The sequence below is a fragment of the Callospermophilus lateralis genome, chromosome 17 (genome assembly GCF_048772815.1).
Source record: "Callospermophilus lateralis isolate mCalLat2 chromosome 17, mCalLat2.hap1, whole genome shotgun sequence".
Classification (NCBI taxonomy): Eukaryota; Metazoa; Chordata; class Mammalia; order Rodentia; family Sciuridae; genus Callospermophilus; species Callospermophilus lateralis.
The window spans coordinates 23,709,577-23,734,982 of record NC_135321.1 but is presented as its reverse complement, the minus strand read 5'-3'; the positions used below and the strand labels follow the sequence as shown (position 1 = coordinate 23,734,982).

Sequence of the window (25,406 nt, the reverse complement as noted above, 5' to 3'; positions counted from 1 at the left end):
AAGTCCAGAGCAAGAGAACCAGGTGACCACAGACTGCCAATCTCTGAAACCATAAGCATAAAACAAACTGTTCCTCCTCTAAGTTGTTCTTGTCAGATATTTTGGTCATAGCAACAGAAAGCTAATACAGATGTAGTTTGGATAAACAGGGGAGATGAAGAAGGGAGATGAAATCCAGGCAAAACTCTGGTTTCTTTAGTTTGTGACCCCAGTGGCATTCAACCAACCCTCCCTAAGTTTTAGTGTAAACTAGTGATCTACAACAGCGACTTCCACAGCCTCAGATTCCTTCCTTCCATTTGGCCATAATGTAGCAGACATTAATGGTAATATTCCTTTCTGATTGCTAGGAATTTGTGGTGTAGAGAATATCTGTGGTGGGAGAAAAGGGGTGTCACATTCCTTCTCCTGAGACATAAACTCTAGCCTTCCATTGGTCCCCAATTTTCCATTTAAAATTATGTCCTAAAATGAGCATAACTCTTCCCTAAGGAACCTAGGTTCCCACTCAAGTGTACTTAAAGAGCAGGGATACATAATTAGGATTATCCTAATTCAAGGGAAAACAATCTAATATGACATCACTTATTAATATCAAGTTCAGTAATTTTGGTCTTTGGACTCTAAGCTCAAAAGCCAAAAGGTGGAAGCAACCCTAATGTCCATGAATAGGTGAATGAATAAACAAAACGAGGCTTACACATATAAGGAATATTATTCAGCTTTAAAAAAAGAAGAAAATTATGACATGCTACAATCTGGATGAACCTTGAGGTCATTATGCTAAGTGAAAATCAGCTAGTCACAAAAGGACAAATATTGTTTGATTTCACTTGTATGAGGTCCTTAGAGTGGTGAAATATAGAGGGAGACAGAAAGTAGAATGGAGGTTTCATGGGCTGGGAACTGGGGGGAATGGGAGTTTTTTAATGGTACAGAGTTTTCAGTTCTACAAGATAAAAGAGTTCTGGAGATGGATAGTAGTATTTGCACAACAATATGAATGTACTTAATGTCACTGAACTGTACACTTGAAAATGGTTACAATGATAAATTTCCTATAATGCGAATTTTACATTAAAAATTTTAAAAATATAAAATGACAAAAATTAGCTTAAGTTAAGGCAACGTTTATTAAATTTCTTTGTAATCATATTATCTAAGGCATAGTGATGCATATTTGGCAAGGATTCCATTTTCCTTAAGGCTTTCCTTAATTGGATTTTAGTTCAGGAATACATTGTATTAGACTGGTGTAAATTTGAAAGAACTTGTTTATGGCATGGGCTATTATTCATGATAAATGTATTTTTGCCTCACCAAGGCATGATCAAACTCAATCACTGTTTCTGGAATATGACTTGGCCAGTTGTGACAGCAGCTCTGGAGGTCACCTGTTTCACTGTGGCCTGGCCAAGTAAAGCATGGTGGAGCACAGGTGGGCTCCTTGTTCTTCTCAGGCTGTGTTCTGAATGATGAGTGCAATGCCTTGGCCACCGCCAATGCAAGCTGATCCAACGGCATATTTCCCACCTCGACGCCTGAGAAAGAAAACAATGGCTGAAATCTACTCTCAAGAATTAATACATGGAATGGATATTAGTCACATTTGCATTTTTAAATATATATATATATTTTAGTTGTAGGTAGACAAATACTTTTATTTTATTTTTATATGGTGCTGAGGATCAAACCCAGTGCCTCATACATGCTAGGCAAGCGCTGTACCACTAAACCACAATTCCAGCCCCACATTTGCATTATTCATCAGTTCATCTTCCCAGGCATTTCCCAATCTTCAAATTTGGTTTATAGTTACAATAGGGGAAATAATTTGGAGAGTTGAATATTTTTACTCAAAAACAAACAACAAGCTGGGCATTGTGGCATGTGCCTGTATTCCGAGCAACTTGGGAGGCTGAGGCAGGGGGACTGCAAGTTCAAGGCCAACCTCAGCAACTTAGTGAGGCCCTAAGCAACTTAGTGAGACCCTATCTCAAAAACAAAAAATAGAAAGGACTGGGGATGTAGTTTAGTGGTAAAGCACCCACCCCTGGATTCAATCCCCAGTACCAAAAATTAAAAATTAAAAAAAAACCAAAACCATCAAAAAAGTAACACAGAGGAGGGAGATAATCTAAGAAGAGAATGGATTTAGGGATGGAGGAACTGAAACAAACATAATAAGCTTAGGTGTGCCATAAGAGAGGAGTGAAAACAGGAGGTAATTTAAATAAATGGAGGAAGTTGAGGAAGGAGTAAGGAATATTCAGCCCCTTTGACTTAGATGGTTTTAGATTCTTATGCACTTTAAAATAAATGCAATTAATAAAGTTTGTCCACATGAAAGAACAGATATTTTAGAAAGAGTTCAAGTCCTTTTCATTAAAACTAGACAGTTAAAGTGACATCTGTTTTTACTCCTCAGTTCTGATATGGTGACATTGAGAAAATTACCCAGGCATTATTTTTGTACATGTTAATTATTCATTTCAACTCAGTGAATTATTAAGTGAAATGAGTCCCATTTACTCTAGCCTAACAGGGAGTTGGAGTGATTTTCCAGACTCACATATTTAGTTTCATATGCAATTTTCCTACTAACAGTGCAAAATGGCCCCAAAATGCACAGGGCTAGGAGGAAGAGCTCTTCTATCAAAACTAGAGAGTACTGAATCCACAAATGAATCCACAGTTTTCCATGCAGCCTTGGACAGTGAAGGGGAAAACTTAGCTCAGACCCTAACTGCCCGCTTCCTTAAGATTCCTTGAAGGATTGTATCTAGCTCAGTACCTACTCAATAATTGCTTATTTTCTTAAGTAATTTTGTTTTACTACTGCAGCAGGAATTAAAATGTCATGAAGACCAGGGCCTCATCATCTGCTCACCAGCATCAGGGAAGGACCAGATGTGCACTGCACCCTCAGTGAACACGCTGGGTGGCTGCACAGTGCACAAAACTAACATAAGGAAGAGCTCAGATTCCCAAATGCAGATCCACCAACAAGTCACCCAACCCCTCTGGAAGGCCAGTTGCAAAGTATTGCCCCAACAGCTTATTCCTGCTCAGAGCCAATGCACAGGATATGAAAAAGAAGGAAGAAAAATGTTGCATTGTCATGAGGAAACCTAAATTTATATATTTCCATTAAAAATAGTCATCCCAAAAGCAGCAGTTTCTAGCAAGTACCTTAATTCATGAACCAGGTGTGCAGTTATTCTTGATCCAGATCCTCCCAATGGGTGACCCAAAGCAATGGCTCCTCCATTCACATTAGTCTTACTTGGGTCAAGACTCAAACTCTTCTCAACAGCCAAATACTGGGGAGCAAAGGCTTCATTCACCTTAGAAAAAAGTTAACACTGATAAAATCTTTTTTCACAAACTTATTTTTTAAGCAAACGTTTACTCATATTGAAGCTAATTCTGTTACTTCTTCCTATTTAAATTATCCCACAATGTTAGGTGAATTTATTCTCATTCTGTATACAGATATTAGGTTTTAAGAGAGATAGAGAAGAAAGTATTCATTAATATCAGTCAAAATAAACATGTTCAAGGTTATCTAGAAGTATGTTCCTTTACAAAAGATATAAGGCTTAAAAATGGGTATATTTACTAAACAATACTTTAAATCCCATGCCTCCCTTAAAAGAAAGAAATTCTTGGTAATCCTAGAAGTGGACACACACTAGAAGCAGTGAGATGCTGCAGAAAACCCATATGTTTTGTAGCCAGATGTAAGGTTCAAGTCTTGGTTACATCATTTATTAGTGTGTGACTTTGTGCATGTTCTTTATAGTGTCTTTAAACTCACATTTCCTCAATAGCAAAATTCAACTGTAGTATTATGTTAAGAGTTATGGTCAAGGTTAAATAAAATCATGAACAGTAGTTATTTAGTGGATTACATGACACATAGCAAGTACTCAGGGTGTGGCTGCTACTATTATTATCCAGTACTAAGGGCCATCCTTCCAAAAAGAAAGTGATAGACAAAGGGAATGGTGATTATGTTGAAATGTGGTAGAACTGAAAGGAATCCCATGGTTACATACTCACCAAGTCTGGCTATGAGAATCGCCTTGTTTCATTTACAGTACTGTATTTTCCTGACTTTAGTGTAGGAATTTTAGAAAGAAAACTGATTTTGAGAAAGATAACTTTATAATTATAGAGTTGGGGTTAAATTTTAGTCTTGTTCTTTTTCCTACTATATTTTTGTGTTCTCCAAAATGGTGCCTTGGAATCAACATTTTAATATATGTATGTGTGTGTGTGTGTATATATATATATACACATATATACATATGTGTATATATTAAGTATGTGTATATATATTCATCTTTAAGGAGATACCAAAAGATCTAGAATACGATGTGAAAGTGGGCTTCTGAAGCCAAGGAAAACTGCTGAGAACTACGTCCTTGAGTATCTATACATTTATAAATGATTATGAAAAACTTTGTAGAGTTGCTAATTTTTAATGTTTTTTAAAAGCATGAAGTAAGTCTAAAGTCAGAAATGTAGTGGTACATATTTGCTGATATAAATATGATAATTAAGCAGCCCTTGAACTCTGAACTGTAATCTATTAAGAACAGAAGCAGAGTTAAGGTTAAACCATTTATTTTTCTAAAAACCATGGTTTCCTGGGTGATATACTGCCACAGGAAATCAAACATGTGCCTACCTCTTCTCTATCAACTTCAATATTTCCCAATGCTAAATATTTCCCAATGCCAAGCAGAATGAGCTCAATTACCTAAAATTTTCAAATACTCCCCAAATGTAAAATACATCATCATTAAGTAACTTTCTTCTCTGTTTCTTCTTTTAATTATGCTAAAAGCATAGTACATCTTTGTTCTAATATTAACATTAAAAAAGTCAAGCTTGGGGCTGGGAGTGCAGCTCAGTGGTAGAGCATGTGTTTAGCATGTGTCAATCCCCAGCACCACACATACAGAAAATCACTCTACCAATAAATTAAAATTGCCATTGACAAAAATTGATAGGCACATCCCAGATCAAGACACAACTACAGTATAAAAGCCAAAGATAAGTTTGAGAGGAACCTTAATTTGGGGAGAAGGGCAAGAAACTGCTAGATTTAGTACTAGATAGTGCTTTTCTATTAGGTCAATTCTTTTGTTTATATATTTTGACTTTATTATTTAAAACAGGGTTAAGGGTATTATTCTCTCCCATCTTTTGCAATTTTCAATCACCAGGCATATTGATAGACTAAAAGGTGATAGGGTTCTATAAAGTCCTAAGAAGTTTCTAGGAACTTACACTTTGAAGGAGAAATCAGTTCAAATTATTCAAATATAAGTAAAGCACCAGCACAAATCATGTAATGAAGGCAATGCTTGCTTAGATGTAACCCATCTGAAAAGATTACTAGGATCAAAACAAAAGAGCTATAAAATTAAAGCCATTTATGCTATAAAAATGGGTGGCTTATTCATGTCTTAAAAACAGAACACTTACCTCTACCAAATCCATGTCCTTAAGACTCAGTCCTGTTTTCTTCAGTGCTCCATTAATAGCTGGGACAGGGCCTATACAAGAATAAGTTATATAGAAATAAAATCATCTTACTTATATATAAACTTCTCCTTTACAAAACAAGGAAGAAATAATGTGATAGTTTTTAGCAATCACAAATCTTGCTACCTTGCCAGCACATATTAATTGATGTCACAGTAAAGAAGCAGAAGTTGGAACCAAAGTGAATGGGTGTTTGACTATGCAGTCAAACTGCAGATGACAGACATACATGAAAAGTTCTACCAGAAACAACTTTAGGATTCCAAATAGCCAAAGAAGACATATATGGGATTCACAGTCAGTTATAGACCATGCTTGATCTCAAATGGGCAAGCAGAATGAAAGCTCTCCTGGAGTCGTAAACCATGTGTAGTCATATTATGGAAGTGAGCATGTTACATTCTGAATTTTCAGGCCTACATGGATAAAAAGGAAGAAATAGCATTTCCACAGGAGTAGAGCAGACAAGAAGCTCCAGGCACTTCAGGGAGAGAAGATATATGAACTAAACAAATGTTTGTAACTCTAACAGAAGGCAGACAAGTTAAGGAAACATGACCCCTTACTCAAGAAACAGAAATCCTCCCAAGATTTCTGAAACACAAACCACAATTTAGCTCCCGATTTCTCATGACCACCAGTTAATATCAGTCATAATTTTTAGGTAAATCAATATTTTTTTCTAAAAGTTAAAAAATCTGGCTAGAGAAGATTATCTGTTTTTCTATTTATTCTTGGAATATAAAACTGCCATAAATGTCTACCAAGAAAAAATATATGGTATGCTTCATTGAATTCAAGTCTCAAATTTTTGTAATGAGTTTCAAATATATGTAAGGTAAAATGGAAAATGAATCTTTATAAGAAAACACAATGCAATTTAAATATAATGCTAACTTACTTTGTTGCCTAGTTTAAATGCTCTTTGGACAAGTCTGTTTATTGAGTAGGACCATCCAGTTAATGTTTTCAATTTAAAGCAGCAGTTCTGTGTGGCTACTGATTTAACATGGACTCTAAATATCAGATTCACTTTGTATATCCAACACATGAAAATGAATGGGTAGTAAACAGTATAGCATCCGTTATCTGGCATGGTCAGGAGACTGTGTCAGCTCTACATTACTATAACAAAACACCTGAGATCATTAACTTTAAAGAGAAAGGGATGAAGTACACTTCAGTGATAAAAGATACACAGATTGAAAGCTGACAGTGCTAAGATATTGTCCGCACTTCCATGTCTTCAAAAACATCAGTAAGCTCACTCAATATGTTCATGCTAACTCAGAACCATTAGAGTTGTTTCTAACAATATGTAGGGCCACAACCTGACCCTTCCCAGACCACTCTGGAAAAAATATTCTTCTCAGACCATTCTATTTATTCCTGGGACTCAGAAAAATTTGGCTTTCTTACAAGGAGACCTTATTTCTAACCCTGTCTCCTGTCACTCACAGCTATGTGACTGTGGGCTTCAAGCTTTAATTAAAATATGCTTTTTGCATGGGTTTTAACCTTTGTCTTTTAAAGCACTGAAATTTTTTCTACAAATAAAACCTACTAAAGATAAAGCTAGAGCTTTATCTTTAAACCTAAAAAGGTTCAAAGTTCTATCCACTGATTTCCATCAGTGCCATCTCCAGAGTTCCAGGGAACAGTATCTATAACTGTGCACTTCCTCAGAGCCATTACTGTTCTCTTCAAGTCCCCTTTTCCCCTAGGTCTGCAGCTGTTTTGCATGGATTACTACATGTTAGGTACCTGCACAAATGAGGAACTAGATTAGCCAATTAGCCCCCACTAGATGCTCAATAACCTGTTGATTCAGCTGGGGTGCTTTGTCTAAGTTACCTTGTTTAATCCCACACTATAAGTGACAGATGAGGTGAAGAAGGCATCTGACACTGTGAGACATGGCATGTATTGCTCTGCTCAAGCTCTGAGGGAAAAAGAAAATCTTTTTGCATTCACTGTACTTTACACCTTTCTTTGCTAATGCTTTTTTTTTTTTTTTTTTTTTTTTTGTGGTGTTGGGGATTGAACCCAGTGCCTTGTGCATGCAAGACAAGCACTCTACCAACTGAGCTATATCCCCAGCCTGCTAATGCTAATCTTTAAGAACCTAGTAAATGAGATTAGACTGAAAAACTGTAAAATAAATTACTTATTTAGACAATAAGATAAATTTGGAGGACCATCAATGCATGTAGGTACTCAAAAACAACAACAACAAAAAACAAAACAAAACAAAACAAAAAACCCCAAAGCTCATACTCTTGGGCTCCATTCCAGACTTACTGGAACACAATCTTTAGGGATGGGGTTGCTGGTGGATTTTGATGTTCACCTGGGGTGGGAACTGTTGCTCTAGATCCTGAAATGTATGTGCCATACCAATACACAGATGTTTCATTTTTCAAGCTATCTTCTATTTCTAAGACAAAAGCTATGTTTTGCTGATGATGGGTAGCTGAATACTATAAACTTTTAAGGTTATAACAGAAAAAACAATCTGATTTTTAGCTGATGTCTAAAATTATGTCATTACTGCTGACATAAATTTGAGACAAGTGGTGAAAACTCGCAAGCTATGAATATGCCAGTTTTCTTTGCTAGGAATTCATAGAGACAAATCTTTACTGAAAGTTATGGTAGCAAATGCAGTTGGGTATTGGCTCAATCCCAAATCAGCACAGGTGGTGTTATCTGAGCAGGAACTGCAGGTCTATACTTAAGGTCTCAGGGATGAAAGTTCAGCAATATCTTAACTTCCTTCCTTCTTGGGACCCATATTAAAAACCAAGCAAATCTGAAAAGTCCTAAGTGCATAGGAAAATCTTTGGTCCTATCAGAATCAGAAATCCCTACCCTGGAGTAGGCTTTTCTTGGGGGTGAACATCATTGGTGGAATAAATCAAAGTCTCAGAGCACCAGTCTAATTTTTGCAAGTGAGGCACCTAATTTACTTTGTTTCTCCAAAGAAAGATGACAAGAACTATTAAAATCCTCAGCTTCTGTGTTACCTAGTTAGTTATGCAACAAAAAGCTCTTTTACTTCTAATGTAAAAGTTTTAAGTCAAGACTATACATGTTTGCAGTGAATTCTAAATTTCCTTTAGCTAGTAAATTGTCAATCTAGATAACTGCTTATAAGTCTACACTTTGCTGATAAGCCTCAACTGAGCCAGGGGAGAACTACTTTGACTTCCTGAGATAATATGTTTAATTCATAATGAAAAGAGAACTTTAATTAGAGATACCTGGATTCACATACTGGCCTCATCACTTACTGATTTGGAACCTTACAATCTTCCTAAGCTTCAATTTTCTCATTCACAAAAGTCTCACTGTTTGGAGTTGGGAGTTGGAAGACTGAGTGAGATCCTTTAGTGACAGTGTATAGAACACCCAGGGGGAGGTGTAGTGCCATCTCCTCTGAGCGGCCTTCTCTAGTCCATCCCATGATTTCTCCCATCTCGTATTTATTTGATCCTGTCAGAACCACGTCATTCTCCTCTGTTACTTTCTGTGTGTTAATTTTAGGTGTCTCAAATAGACAAATTGCTGGGACTGGGGATATGGCTCAGTTAGTAGAGTGTTTGCCTTGCATGCACAAGGCCCTGGGTTTAATCTTCAGCACCACAAAAGAAAAAAAAGATACAATTGCTGCCCACAGGGAGTTTGCATAGTCTTGGTTTTCCTATTGTGTCCAGGACAGTTCTTCATAAAGATGATTTGCTTAAATGACTGATAACCAATCTCCCATTCTCCATGAGAAGCCTAGATTTGGGTATTTTTTCAGGACTCCTGGGGGGCAAAGAAGTCCTATCTCCAGAAATACAAAAGAACCGATTTGTTTCACTATTGACTTACCAATACCCATGATAGAGGGATCACATCCAGATGCAAAGTAGCCCACAATTCTTGCCAGTGGTGTGAAGTTATGTTTTTTAACAGCATCTTCACTAGCTATGATAACAGCTCCAGCACCATCAGATACTCCCTTGAAAACAAAAACAGTAGATTAACTAACTGGTAAAAGAATCTAGTTAGTCAAGGTTTAAACTAATGGTGCCGTATTACTAATAGACTAGAATTAGGAATGGGGCTGTACATAGAAAGCAGTAGCATAACTTGGGACACAGCAAGTACCATGGTGGTACTCTGGTGGATTATAGCAATTGTTTCAGGCATAGAATACAACTTCACTAGGTGAAAACAGGAAAGAATATCAAGGAAAAGTGAACTTTCTGTTGGACTGGGAAAAAACAAATTAACAGAATTCAAACATTACCAGGAAGACTAGACTAGCATGAAAGTTTTTAAAAGAGACTTCATGACAAGGGACATATCAATAGAGTTTAAGCTCATGGGTGTGTGGTGACACTAACCGATGCGTTCCCCGCAGTGACAGTGCCTTCTTTCTTGAACACTGGAGGAAGTTTATTTAACTGCTCCAGAGTCGTTTGGGGCCGGGCATGCTCATCCACTTGCATTGTCTGTTTTCCTTTCTTTGTTTTCACCTCAATTGGTGCCATTTCCTCATTAAAGAAGCCAGCATCATTAGCTGAAATAGCAGAAAGACTACTGTAAGAATGACAACCCCCCAAAAAAAAGAGAAGCAAGAAATCAAACATGTCCTTCAATTTCTGGCCTACTCTTTGCTCACAATGTACTTTAATACAATCTTTTACTATTTATACAACTTGTTTTCCCTATTGAAGGATTCGACATACTGTCCTGCATCTATGCAAATGCATTTTGAATCTTTTTTTTTTTTTAAAGAGAGAGAGAGAGAGAGAGAGAGAGAGAGAGAGAATTTTTTTCTAATATTTATTTTTTAGTTTTTGGCAGGCACAACATCTTTGCTTGTATGTGGTGCTGAGGATCGAACCCGGGCCGCACGCATGCCACGCGAGCGCGCTACCGCTTGAGCCACATCCCCAGTCCCCATTTTGAATCTTTTTAAAATGATCACTTTTATTTTTTTAAAACTGCATTTATTTTTTCACAAGGTACTGCTAAACTGTTAGCAGCATTTGTCAGTTATCTATAGGTATTAATGGCACTACATGGATTTAACTTCTTTGACTGAAATAAGAATTAAAAAGTTACCAAGTTGTCTATGCCACCAAGTAACCTATAACTGAAATTTAACAATGAGAGACAACCTGAAGAAATTATATGAACTATCACATGTACAATTATATATAAGACATCTAATCTACTTTGAACCTCCACTGACTATAGTAATTAATAGTTGCAGACAGGGTGAGTCAGGAATAATACCACTTTAATTTTTATATCATTTTATAGTTGGAAAAATATTCCCCTTATCTGCCCTTATTTGGTTTTACAATAACTCTCTGAGATATATAGAAAAGGTAGATATAGTTATCTCTGTTTTACATATGTGAAGTGAATAAATGACTCGACGGACATCAGATAACTTGTCCAAAACTCGACTTACTTGGCAAAACTCGAAATATAACTGATAGTGCCTGATCTCTAGACCAATACCCCTCTACTAGAAATGTATAACTAGAAGCCCACATGAACTGGATGGCCTCAGCTCAATTTCACTTATCCTTCCAAAATGTTAAGATGGACTTTACCCTCACTACTTCAACTATTTACCACTCCTAAATAAGAGTTTCTGCTTCCTTTTTCATTTAATTTAAAAAATATTTTTCAGAAGACTAACAGATTCCTTCAAACTGCCATATGGATAAGCCAAGTGCTATCATGTTCATTATGGACTGGATCAATAGCAGTGGGTTTCACAAGAACACTACAGCTAGGGTCTTGGGTTCATCAAGTCTCTGAATCAGATGCAATGATTCCCATTAGGAATGGAAGAAAGGAGCATAAAAAGATACCCAGTGGTTCTTTATATTGCCCCTTCCCCTTGTGATTGTAACATGACTCATGGGAAAGGACATTCTCTCTGTCTCAGCTGCTACAGTGAGCAATCACCGCTGAAGGAGGGTACCATATGTCTCTTCATGTTCTATTATAATAGGACCCATTAGGACAAAATTCACATATCCAGATAGGGCCAAGGAATATTATAACCTTTTAAATACTATGAATGTATTTCAAAAGAGAAATTTCCTAGTTAATTTTGTAATAAAATATCTTATTATTTAAAATAAAAGGAATAATGAAAAAATGTGATTTTTTTTCAAGGTATGAATTTTAAGCTAATATTATTGTACAGTTGTTATCATCTTAAAGGTTGAAAATCTTTTGTATAGATAATGATTTTACTCAGTTTTTCTGACCAGCTTTCCACCTCTGCTGTGACTGAAGGGCATATTTGTCACATTCTTCTCTGCTTATTTTATGTTTTGCAGCAAGATTCTCTGCAGTAATTCCCATGGGGATTTGAACATGTTGATCTGTTAATCCTGCCCACAGAGTATCTTCCATCTGTAAAAATCAAAAAACAAAAAACATTAAAACAGTGATTTGTTGAAGTCTTTTGAAAGTAATATGTTATAATTTTTAAATTTAAATAATCAACAACTCCAATTAAAAAGTAAAATTGGACTTTCTGGTAGATACTTGCTATTACCATTCGGATTAGGGTCTGTGATATTTTAAATCCAATATTTTTAAAAAATGCTCCAAATTGCAACATTTCACAATCAAATGCACACATTCATTTGGCTTCTACATATGGAGCTCTAGAGAGAGCTAACAGTACTGAACGTGTAAGATGAGGACATAGGAAGTTGCCCTATGATTGAAAATTAAATCCTCATGATTGTAATTTGTAAGAAACTTGACACCGAGTCCTTATTTTACATTTTACTTTGGCCATCTCTGTAAACCATCCATGAGCATTACAGGAAATGCCTGTGCTCCTTTACCAGGCCATGCATTCATTGACAATACAGGTGGTCTATCAGTTACTACTAGGTTGAAAAGAACCTGAGAGAGGGGCCTTAAGTATCAGAAAGGATTTTTAATTATTATCCAAGTAGTTAAAGTCTCTGGTAAGTGTGTCCCATTTGCTGCCTTGGCACCTTTGAGTTACTGAGCTGTCTTTACAAAGGATTTCTCAAGTTTATTTGGTATCTTAAATTCTGCTGAAAAACACACATTCTTTAAGTGTTATTCCTTTTAGCTTCCAAAAGAGCCAGGTGAGAAACCAGGTGAATAGTGTAAGTTAATCATTACTATTGTAAATATGTTCTTAGCTCTTTCATATGGGAACAATAGTGATCATTCTTTATCAGTATGAATATTCTTGTGTTATAGCTCTCGATGATGGAAGGATCAATTTTGTTTGGCTCACTTGGGATAGTATAATTTGTATTCAAAGACAATGTAAATGAAGAAGAAATCTATTCAATGGCGGGTTGTCCTAGAAATATAATTTCTATAAGTACAGATTTAATTACTCAGATTACTAATCATTTAGTAGGGATGAATTTACCATTTACCTGTCTTTTTTTAATATCTTCTCTTCTTCCACCTCTCCCATCCCTAGGGAAACATGTTAAGTCTAATTCTATGTGGCTTCAAATGTCAAACTAACAACCAAAGTAGGGTTATGAAATAGTTTGCAAATTTCAAATTACTCATATCTTGCCAATACTCGATTAACAAAATAGGTTTCAACATGTAAATGACACAAAAGTTTCAGAAAAGTTAATTTTCTGACCGTCCCTCCCATGTCATTCTTAATTCTGTCACCTTGACATCGTGTTGACTCTTTCAGGAAGCCGTGTTCAGAAGAGTGAAAACCTGTCAACGGGTGGTGTTGTGGGTGAATGTACTACTCTGAAGGCATTAAACTTTCATGGCTGTGTTTATGTATTATACATGTACAAGTCAGCAAGTCTGTATTAGAAATAATCTGCAGAAGCAATAAATTAATGCTGTATTATTAAAAAAAACCAAAAAAACAAAATGGGTTTCAAAATAGTATTTTCCCTAAAAAGTTATTAAAATTACTCATAAAATAGTAATTTTAAAAATTAAAATTTAAAATAAATACATATTCATTCAAATTATTTACTTTAAGTGATTTTAAATAATTTTAAAGTTTCCAACCTTGATATCTGTTCCAAACTTGGTTCCAAAACGAATGTTTCTGACACAGTAGGGAGACTGGCTCATGCTTTCAGTTCCTCCACAAAGGACAACTTCAGCATCTTTAACACAAATTTCCTGTTTAAAATCAGACAATAATAAAAAAGTTCTTTTATTATACTTGGAGTATGTATTCAGAAGTACAAAAGATTTTATAAATTAATAGCATGTCCTAGCTTAGTGACCCAAAGCAAATACTTTGAAATAATTATAAAGCAAATGTTAAAGTATGTATTCCCAAGATATAGGAGGGTAACTAATAGACTTCAATAGTTCATGCCTGAGTAACACACCCTACCTGAGTTTTGGCTAAGAACTGTAATTCTTGATATAAATCTTGAAAACTTGCAGAGATGTTAATATTGGCATAAATGTATGATAAAGGACAAAACCATTAAACAGGCAAAAGAAAAATCTATTCTACTAACAGATGCATCTGAAAGACAAGAGTTACAATAATTAGGACAATCTGGAGAATCTATAAAAAGGAATTAATTTCATTCTTCCAACTCTTTCCATTGTCTGCATTTCTCAGGAAACAATAAGTCTCTAAGAATGTGATATTAAAAACAAACAACCCAATCAACAAATGGGCCAAGGACCTGAACAGACACTTCTCAGAAGAGGATATACAATCAATCAACAAATATATAAAAAAATGTTTATCATCTCTAGCAATGAGAGAAATGCAAATCAAAACTACTCTAAGATACCATTTCACTCCAGTCAGAATGGCAGCTATTATGAAGACAAACAAGTGCTGGCGAGGATGTGGGGAAAAAGGTACACTCATATATTGCTGGTGGGACCGCAAATTGGTGCAGCGAATATGGAATGCAGTATAGAGATTCCTTGGAAATCTGGGAATGGAACCACCATTTAACCCAGCTATCCCTCTCTTTGGTCTATACCCAAAGGATTTAAAAACAGCATACTACAGGGACACAGCCACATCAACATTTATAGCAGCACAATTCACAATAGCTAAACTGTGGAGCCAAGCTAGATGCTCTTCAGTGGATGAATGGATAAAAAAAAATGTGGCATATATACACAATGGAATTTTACTCAGCAATAAAGGAGAATAAAATCATGGCATTTGCAGGTAAATGGATGGCGCTGGAGAAGATAATGCTAAGAGAAGTTAGCCAATCCCCAAAAAACAAATGCTGAATGTTTTCTCTGACATAAGGAGCTGACTCATAGTGGAGTAGGGAGGGGGAGCATGAAAGGAATAGATGAATTCTAGATAGGGCAGAGGGGTGGGAGGGAAAGGGAAAGGGCAGGGGATTAGCAAGGATGGTGGAATATGATAGACATCATTATCCAAAGTACAAGTATGAAGACACAAATAGGGGTCAATATACTTTATATACAACCAGAGATATGAAAAATTGTGCTGTATATGTATAATAAGATTTATAATGCATTCCGCTGTCACTTATTTTTTTTAATCACTAAAAAAAAGAGGAAAAAAATTAAAGCCAAGAAAATTCAGAGCACTATTTAAAACACATTATTGTAAATTCATGTGAAAATTATTTATTTGTTACAATATCTCTGTGTCTCTTATTTTGTAATGAAAAGACTTTCTACCAATGGTATTATTCAGTTCCTTTGTAATAAAATACACTTTCTGGGATATTCTTAAATTCTTCAACTCCCCTTCTTGCCTTATAGTCTTTAATTCAGTATTTCAGAATGCCTCACGGGTAACTCTCAAACTTGGGTTCAAATTCTGCCTCTGTGACTTAATAACCTTCATTCTTATAATAATCAATTTCCTTGCCTGATAAAATGGGAATAATAATAATAATAGTTCTTGCTTCAAAGGATGACTGTGAAGATAATGAATGTAAATCTCAGGTAGTGCCTGGCATACAGGAACCACACAATAAAAATGATAGTCATGATTAGCTTTTTTAAGAAAAAATTGTGGCAAAATATACATAAAATTTACCATTTTAACCATCTGAGTGCTCAGTTCAGTGACATTTAACACATGCATACTGCACTGCAACCATTACTACCATGTTTCCAGAACTGCTTTCATCTTGTAAAATTTAAACTCCATACTGACTAAACATTAACCTCCCCTTCTTCCTGCCCCTTAGTTACTGGAAATCATCATTCTACTTTTCGTCTTTATGAATTTGACTACCCTATGTGCCTCACATAGGTGGAATCATTTGGTGACTGGCATATTCCACTTGAAGATTCTACTTCAATCATTCTTAAAAGTTAATGTGAGAAACTATTTTCTTCTTACGAATATTTTCCCAAGAAATGTCAAATATTGACCTCCCTTAATAGGCTCTATAAAATGAAAAAGCTAAAGTGCTCTACTGAAGTGGATCATTTCTTCTAATAACTATCAGCATATGTTCATGGAATTAAACAAAATGTTGCCATACCTGACATCCATTCACAATGGATTGGAAGCCAGAGCCACAGAGCCTATTGACAGTGAGAGCTGGGACCTCTTGTGGGACTCCCACTCGCAGACCAACATGTCTTGCCAGGTATGCAGCATCTGAAGAACTCTAGATCAGAGAGAGGGACAAGAAAAAGAATTTCCTCTATAAATCCAGGCCTTTAAAACAAACACAACAGAAATGGAAATGTTGGCAACCTATCAGAAATGATAAACTACATGGCCCTAAGGTAAAACATGATGCATATACTTCAGCATATTTTACATAATATGTGCCTATGATTTGATAAATACTATAATTTGGTCAATTGTATTTTTTCCATTTTTATAGTGGTAAAATATATATAAAATTGATCATCACCATTCATACCAGTTCAGTGGTATGAAATACATTTGTAATGCTATACTATCACTGTCATTGCTTTTTAAACACATAAGGATGCTTGCTACATAGAGAAATTCTTGTATTAAGTCATCAATATAAGATAGACATTTTAACAGAGCTACTTAAAAATGGACTATAGGCCTGGGGTTGTATAGTTCTATAGTAGAGTGCTTGCCTAGCATGCACAGACCCTAGGGTTGATCCTCAGAACAATAAAAACAAAACAAAACAAAAAGAAAAACGAAATAGGCTTTTTTGAAAGATAGAGAAGGTATCTAGACTGGTTCTCAACCTTGCTACTGGCTGGAATAACCCCAGGAGCTTTACTAACACACTTTTGCTGAAGCCTCTGACCAAACCAACTTAATCAGAAAGGCTAGAGGTGATATTCTTTTGCCAAGGTTTGTCTGTTTTGTAATTACATCTTTTATAATACCAGATTGGTAGTGTCCAGATTGGTAAAATAGCTGCTTCAAAAAATAAAAGCCCTAATTTGAGATAATAAAAAGAATATCAGGCTAGAAGTTAGGATATATAGACTGGAATCCAGACTCTACCATTCCCTGGAAGTGGGAACTCTGGTTTATATAACTCTCAAGTTCCTCACTTGTGCAGAATCATGTGCAAGTGTCTGGGTTAGAACAGAGTACATTCGTACTTTATCATCAAGAACTTTAAATACCTTTCAAAATAGTGTGGACTAAATAGGCAAGTTCAAAATATAGTAAGTAGATCCTCACTATTCACAGATTCCATATTTGCAAATTCACCAATTTGCTAAAATTTATAACATAATCCAAAAATCAGTACTTGCAGCATGTTTGCGATTAAACATGAGCAGAGTAGTAAAAAATCTGAGTTGTAGATACACACCTTTCCAGTTGAGGTTGAACCAAGTGATACTCTGCCTTCTTGTTTTAGCTTTCACACTATAAACATGTGTCCGTCCTTCTTGTAGTCTACTGAATGCCATGTTGTTTGCATTTTTGTGCTTTTTTGCTGGTGAATTTGCTGTTTAAAATGGCCCTCAAGCATAATGATAAAGGGCTGTCTAGTATTCCTAAAGCAAAAGAAGGCAGTGATGTGCCTCATGGAAAACATACATATATTAGAAAAACTACACTCAGGCATGAATTGTGCTTTGGTTATCAGTTTAATGTTAATGAATGAATAATATAAATTAAATGAGGTGCCCTAAAACAGAAATATATATAAAACAAAGATATGTACTTGAATGGTTAATGAAAATGTGGCCAGAGACTTGCAGGAATGTGACCCTGTATTTCCTCTAGGAGCAATGGTTTAGTAGAACTAGGCTCCTGATCTAGGTCCCAGCAGATCAAACCAAACCAGAATGGGGTCACTTATGCTAAGTTCCATGTAATCAAATTGAGCTTTTCAATAGGCCAGTTTTTGCAAAACGGGAGATTCTAGTCAACCTGAGTCAGTGTAATAAGGATATCCCCTCTATTTTAACCCTAGAAGGAAAGTAACATTGACATAATCAATCTCCTTTTGTTCTGCTTCTGTTTTCTTCAGTCCTTTTCTGCCTATAAAGCCAACCTCCTGTGCTCAGCTCACAGAAACACTCATTCTGTTTTAAAGAACAAGGTGCTGAGTAAGTACAAGTCAATTAGAACTCTAAATTTGTTGTAATTTGTTTTTTGGACATCATTTGCTAATTCAATGTTAATGGTGTCTATATAACATAACTACCGTGAGTAACAAAAATCAACTGTACCATGAACAGTCAAATGGCAACAAATTAGATTACTTAAACAAGAGGGACAAATTTCTAGAGATATAAACTATAGAAATTGACTCAAGAAGAAACAGACAATCTGAGTAGACAAGTGAAGAGTTTATATTAGTAATCAAGAAACTATCCACAAAGATAATTCCAGAATGGCTTCACCAAAGAATTCTATTAAACATCTAAAGAGAATACAAATTATTGACAAATCTTCCTAGAAATAGAAGAGACTGGATGTCTGTCCAACACATGGTATAAGGCCATTTATACTGATACTAAAACTAAACAAAGGTATCACAAGAAAACTACTGATCAATCAATGTCTTTTATGAATATGGATATAAAAATCCTTAACAAAATACTAGTAAACTGAATTTAGCAATGAATAAAAAGAAATATACACCATGACCAATTTGGACATATTCCAGGAACACAGACTGGTTCAATATCTGAAAATTAATTAATGTATCAATCATATTAATAGAATAAAAAATATAACTCCTATGATCATCTCAGTCAATAGTTTTATATATATATATATATATGTAATTTATATATTTGTCAAATATATATATATTTGACAAAACCCAATATCCTTTCATGGTATTCAACAAACTAGGAACAGAAGGGAATTTTCCTAACTTGAGAAAGGGCATATATAAAAGCCCCTCAGCTATTATGATATTTCCTGTGACAATATACTGTATACAATTCCCTGAGATCAGGAATAAGACATAGATAAACCATTTCCTGTCATTTCTATTCAACTCTTGAGATTCTAGCTAGGACAATTAGGTAATAAAAATAATCCAGATTGCATTTCATTACTTCTTAAGAAAAAAGTAAAACTTATTTATACTAAATGACATCTAGTAACATTCAACTCCATTAGAAAAATAGCTTTGTGGTATTTGTCAAATGTTATTTGATGCTTATTCTCTATTCTGTCCACAAAGGCCTACTCCCAAATATTCCTCCATTAAACACTTAACACCCTTACCAGGAAACTGTGTCTCAGCCTTTCAGGAAACTTAATGCAAAAAAGACTGCCTTTAGGAACAGAGGCATGAACACAATGAAACTGATACTACTCAAAATGACTTTGTTGTAAAGTTTCAAAGAACCTGTGTTGCAGGAAAATGGAAGGATTTTAGAATAAATTCATTTCTTTTAAAATAAATTCTAGGAAAAACAAAAATCAAAAGTATTTTATTTCAATTTGATCTGCTCAAATGCTTTCTTAGATTAGAAGTAATAGTTCAAGAAAAAAAGCAGAAAGGAGAACTAATATCAAGTATTCTTCATGAAAATGTTTTAGGTTCAATACAAATAACTGTAAAAGATAAAATGTTACTGTTTTTTTTTGGATGTGAAGATACACATTGGCAAGATGGAAAGAACGAGTTCAAATTCAAGGCCTAGTGCCTTTGTGTGTCCACTTTCCTTTAACTGCAATCATGTCACTGGCATCTTTTTAAAAACATGCCTTATCATCTCTATTAGATTATAACTTTCTCTTGATCCATGTCCCTTATGATCCATTTTAGATGCTCTCATAGCACCTAAAATAGCTTCTTTCTAAGCACCCAATAGATATTTATATACTTTGAATGAATGAATATACAACTTTCAACAATCTGATTGTGGATGATGTACTTTGCATACCACATACTGAAGACAGAGGGAAAGGGAATTTCTTACTTCTCACAACAAATGCTGACCAAGTTCCTATAATGTATAAGGATTATGGGAAATGTGTTTATTACTTGGGTCGGCTACTCTCCTGCTATAGTTTGGATATAGAATATCTCTCAAAAAACCCATGTTTATTAAAGGCTTGGTCCCCAGCTTATGGTACTTTAGGAGATGCTAGAACCTTTGGGAGGTAGGGGTGAGTGAGAGTAGTAAGTTCACTGGGGGCATCCCCTCAGAGAGGATATTTGGGCTGTAGCCTCTTCCTGTATCTCTTTCTTTTCATTGGCTGGCATGAACAGACCTCCTTCCCGATGTGTTCCAACCATGATGTACCACACAGTCACAGGCCCAAAGCAATAGGGCCAAGTGACCATGGGCTGAAACCTCAAAAACTGTGAGCCAACTAAACTCTTCCTCCTTTTTAATTATCTTGGGCATTTTGTCACAGTAGCAGAAATCTAACTAATGTACCTCCTTGGGTAAACAGAGAGAAAATCAATTACTTTCACATGTCAATCTGCTTTTAAGAAGTACTGAAATCCTCGGAAGTCAGACAGATATATGGTTTCCAGAACATATGCTGCTTTGAATTATGTATGCTACCACTTCTGGAGTTAAAGGATTACTAAAAATTTCAAATACTTTCAAGTATTATGATCTTGTTCATCATGATGTCATGTTGAAGAAATTATTTTAAGGAATGATCAAAGAATGCAAATGAAGTGAATACTTTGCTCTACTAACCTGCATGACATTGCCTACAATGACACTGTCAACAGTTTCAGGTGGGACTTTGCCAGCAGACAGGGCAGCCTTGGCAGCAAACTCACTCAAGTCTGTAGCTGTGAAATCTTTCAAAAGACCTCCATAAGCCCCAAAGGGTGTTCGTTTAGCAGCAACAATAAACACACCTAATGCAATGAGAAGAAATTTATAAACATTCACAGATTAGTCAGTATAACATGCTTTAAATAATCTCACTGTGAAAACTTATGCTAAAGTACAATATTCAATTAAATAATTGTTATGGTTGGATTGAGATGTTCCCCCTAAAGCTCCTCTGTTAATGCAAGAATGTTCAGAGGTTAAGTGATTGAATTGTAGGAGCTATAACCAAGAATCAGGTCATCCTAGTTTGAATGGACTTACGGGTGGTAACTGTGGGCAGGTGGGCCACACAGTTAGAGGGGGCGGGTCACTGGGAATGTGCCCTGGAAGGGTTGTTCCTCTGTGGTTGTTTTTCTCTTCCTTCTCTCTGCTTCTCGGCTGCCATGAGGTGAGCAACTTTCCTACTCTGCGCCCTTCGGCCACTCCAGTCAGAATGGCAGCTATTATGAAGACACACTATAAGTGTTGGTGAGGATGTGGGGAAAAAGGTACACTCATATACTACTGGTAGAACTGCAAATTGGTGCAGCCAATATGGAAAGCAGTATGAAGATTTCTTAGAAAACTAAGACTGGAACCACCATTTGACCCAGCTATCCCTCTCCTCGGTCTATACCCAAAGGACTTTAAAAAAGCATATCACAGGGACACAGCCACATCAATGTTTATAGTAGCACAAGTCACAACAGCTAAATTGTGGAACCAACCTAGATGCCCTTCAATAGATGAATGGATAAAAAAAAAAATGTGGTATATATACACAATGGAATATTACTCAGCAATAAAAGAGAACAGAATCATGGCATTTGCAGATAAATGATGGAGTTAGAGAAGATAATGCTAAACGAAGTTAGCTAATCCCACAAAACAAAATGCCGAATGTTTTCTTTGATATAAGGAAGCTGATTCATAGTGGGATAGGGAGAGGGAGCATGGGAGGAATAGATGAACTCTAGATAGGGCAGAGGGGTGGGAGGGGAAGGGAGGGGGCATGGGTAATTAATAATGGCTGAAAGTGATGATCATTATTATCCAAAGTACATGTATGAAGACATGAATTAGTATGAGTATACTATGTATACAACCAGAGATATGAAAAATTGAGCTCTATATATGTATTAAGAATTGTAATGCATTCCGTTGTTATATATAAATTAAAAATTTTTTAAATAAAAAAAGGTTTAAATATAGCAATCTTTAATGCCAACCTAAAATCTTGCATCTTTTTTTCTTGGTTTTAAAGGCTCTGAAAAGTCACATACTAGATTTCCAAACTTAAAGAACAGTGAAGAGACAGTGAAGAGTAGTGAGTCAAAAACTCCAAGAAAGGGCCTGTCTAGGTGTGCTGATTTGACAGCATAGGAAAAGGATGAAGAGCAAAGCAAGAACTCTGCCCATCTTTCCATGAAGATCATAGGTAAATATTTACTCATTTCATTACTAATTCAAGACCACAATTAGAACAAATTAAGAAAACTGCTGAGGCATCCATTTCTGTTTCAGAAGTTAAAGTAACTTAATAGCCCTGCCTGTTTGCCTTGAGGGGCAACATGAACTACCCAATAAAGCTTATGAGCAAAAGTAGAATTTGCTGGGTGAAAACCTTCTGCCAAAAGCTGGGTAGGTGCTAATAAAAATTGGGATGGAAGAGGAATTGGTTCTTCTTGTTGACTAAAATCAGATCAGTTATTGATAGTCTTTACCAGTATTAATTATGCTCCTATTCAAAGGTATCCTTTTTCTTACAATAATCAGATATGTGCTCTTCTTACCACTGGTCCTGCAAGCACTTGGTATGCAACTTGAGAGGTGAGCCTTTGATGTATTATAGCCTGTAATAGTCACTACTAGAAGTTCAAGTTCTGTGCTCTTAGTGAAGTCAATAACTACCTGAGTTGTTATAGATAAGCCACTTTACCTTTTGGGACATTAGTGTCCTTCTCTGTAAAATTTAAAAAATGAAAAAAAAATGACCACTATGTCTAACATATTTCCTTAATACAGGTGCTGATGTATAATATTTTATTGGGTTCATTGTTTTTGTCAAAATTTCAAAGGGGTCTGTTATTAAAAAAAGGGTAATAAGAACTAATGAAATAGTAAAATGAGAAACCAATAAAAACTTTCTTTTTTAAAAGGAAAGCCATGGGCTGGGGATGTAGCTGAATTGGTGGAGTGCTTGCCTTGTATGCACAAAGCCATAAGTTCAATCTCCAGCATCAAAAAAATAAAAATAAAAAATAAAAAAGGAAAGCACATTTATTATAAGGCAGCTTTTAAATAAACTGGTTTTTCAGAATGAGTCTAAAAAAAAATATTGCTCCCCCCCATGCCCCCCTCCCTCCCCTTTCCCCTATCTGGAGTTCATCTAATCCTCCCATGCCCTCTCCCCCACCACATTATGAATCAGCATCTTTAAATCAAGAGAAAACATTCTGCATTTGTTTTTTTGGGGGGATTAGCTAACTTCACTTAGAATTATATTCTCCAGCTTCATCCATTTACCTGCAAATGCTGTGATTTTATTCTCTTTAAATGCTGAATAATATTCCATTGTGTATATATACCATATTTTCTTTATCCATTCATCTACTGAAGGGCATCTAGGTTGTGAATGGTGTGACTCTACTTAGTGTACCACCAGAGATATGAAAAATTGTGCTCTATATGTGAATATATATAATATATATATAATATATTTAATATAATATATATATAATATGAATATATATAAAATATATAATATAATATGAATTGTAATGCATTCTGCTGTCATATATAACAAATTAAAATAAAAACGAAAAAAGTGAGGTAATAAAAAAGGAAAAAAAATACGTGTTGCTTAAGTAAGTGTAGTAAGTTCAGAGTTGAGAAGGGCACTGATAAAATGAAATATGCATTGTAGGAAACTTGATATACTGCATTTTTGCTTCAGAAAACCTACTTTTCATCTGCTTTGTTCATGTGTTATTTTGGCTATTCTGATTTCCAGATTCCCCTATTTGGGAATTTCCACCTGGGAGTTTCACAGGCATCAAAAACTTCTTTGCCTAAAGCTGAATTCACAGTCTTTCTTTCCAAATCTATTCCTCCCTATTTTACTAAGTCCACAAGTGGTATCATCAGAGTCATTCTTGACATCGACTTCTCATTTAGTGCCCTGAGCCAATCTATCACCACTTTCTACCAAATCACCCCTCTTTCTTTCCTCCAATTCCATGGTCCCCATACAAAGTCATCGCTACTTGTTGCCTGGACCTCTGCAACTGATCCTAAAGTGATCTCCTTATTCTAACAGAAGCAGCCCTACAGTTGTGGGGAAATGGGTGGAATAAAAATCAGATGCTGTCACTCTCTCCTTCAAATTCTGTATTGTATTCTACTGAATTTACAAAAACCAAACCACACCTTCTTCACAGATCCTACTGGTCCCTAGAACACCCAAAAGCCAGGTTCTTATATTCTGTCAAGGATCTCAAGTCCTTAATCCATTTTCTACCTGAACGTTCTTTAACAGGACACATCTTTAAAATTCCAGATTGTGTAATTATGTAAAAAAGGATTTTGCATAATTAAGGGGAAAAAAGTTACATACTGGATGCCTGCACTTTCCTGTAGTCACTCAAACTACAAGAATAGAAAAGGGAGTAAGCCAGATCTTCAAACAGACCACCACCAAGCGCTTTTAGTTCAGCAGGCCAGCGGAGGGGAAATTCCCTGGCAACATCAAGTTCGCATAACGCGCGACCAGGACCAGGCAGCAGGGAGCCTACGGCCCCCGCTCTACTCCAGGCCCCCTTGAGCTTTCGGGACCACCTCATTTTTCCCAATAGTTGAGCTCGAACCAGAAAGTCACTACTAGGTGAAGGAGTGATCTCCAAAGTCAGAAACAAGTCAACCTTGGCCTCCACTCAGTCCACTGGAAATTGCACCGAAAAAGTAGTCGCTTGTGCCTTACAAGCGTTTTCTCGTTAAGGCAATCTCAAGTCCCCTCACAGGACAGGAAAGACTGAAGGAACTTCACCCGACGACCCCTGACGGTCCACCGAGCCCAGAAGCGGAAGCCCGCCTAGTAGGGAACAGAACCCGAGGGGCGAGGAGAGAAGGGGGCCGCGCTCACCTCGGAGCAGGGCCATGGCTGCAAGTCGGTCCCGGCGGCGGATGTTTCTGGTGCAGGCGAGCCCAGGGATCCAGAGCCGACTCCCGCTTGGGCCCGCGAGGCCCCGCCCCCGACCTTTCGCCTACTTCCCCGGGGCCCGGCGCCCCCAGGCCCGCCCTCGGCACGCCAAGGTTATCCGGCCTTCGGCGCGCACCCGCCCTCCCGTGGGAACCAAAGGTGCCACTTCTCCTGGGGAGAAGACCACGCGTGCCCGGGGGCGGGCTTTTTCCTCATATTATCGTTTTTACAGACTTTCTTGCTGTGTTTCCCATCGATAGCACTTCCTTTGACATCTCATTCATCCTGTCCTTGGCCCACAACCCCGTGTTCCCTGGATACCCGCTAGCAAATACTTCAGAAAAAAAAACACCACAGGTGCCAAATTGCGTAATGCCCTCAACCAGGCCTACGGAGTGCTGGGGGGCAG

The 25,406-nt window shown here is 36.5% G+C and overlaps 1 protein-coding gene across 1 annotated transcript; it reads right to left on the bottom strand.

Annotated features, from left to right (window-relative positions):
* Nucleotides 1-1,114: 1,114 nt before the first annotated feature.
* On the bottom strand, nucleotides 1,115-25,045 carry Acaa2 (acetyl-CoA acyltransferase 2). Its single transcript, XM_076837248.2, has 10 exons — nucleotides 24,941-25,045; nucleotides 20,677-20,843; nucleotides 16,080-16,208; nucleotides 13,627-13,743; nucleotides 11,847-11,994; nucleotides 9,954-10,129; nucleotides 9,436-9,565; nucleotides 5,500-5,570; nucleotides 3,193-3,347; nucleotides 1,115-1,541 (listed from the first exon to the last, which is right to left on the bottom strand). The coding sequence occupies exons 1-10, from the start codon at nucleotides 24,954-24,956 to the stop codon at nucleotides 1,457-1,459; spliced, it is 1,194 nt and encodes a 397-aa protein (XP_076693363.1). The 5' UTR covers nucleotides 24,957-25,045; the 3' UTR covers nucleotides 1,115-1,456.
* Between the last annotated feature and the right edge of the window lie 361 nt (nucleotides 25,046-25,406).

Excerpts from the sequence above, each read along its gene's own strand:
- Acaa2 (XM_076837248.2), bottom strand. Across the intron at positions 13,744-16,079 it reads CCATTGTGAATGGATGTCAG|GAAATTTGTGTTAAAGATGC; the intron begins GTATGGCAACAT and ends GATTTTAAACAG. Across the intron at positions 9,566-9,953 it reads TCACTGCGGGGAACGCATCG|GGAGTATCTGATGGTGCTGG; the intron begins GTTAGTGTCACC and ends TTTGTTTTCAAG.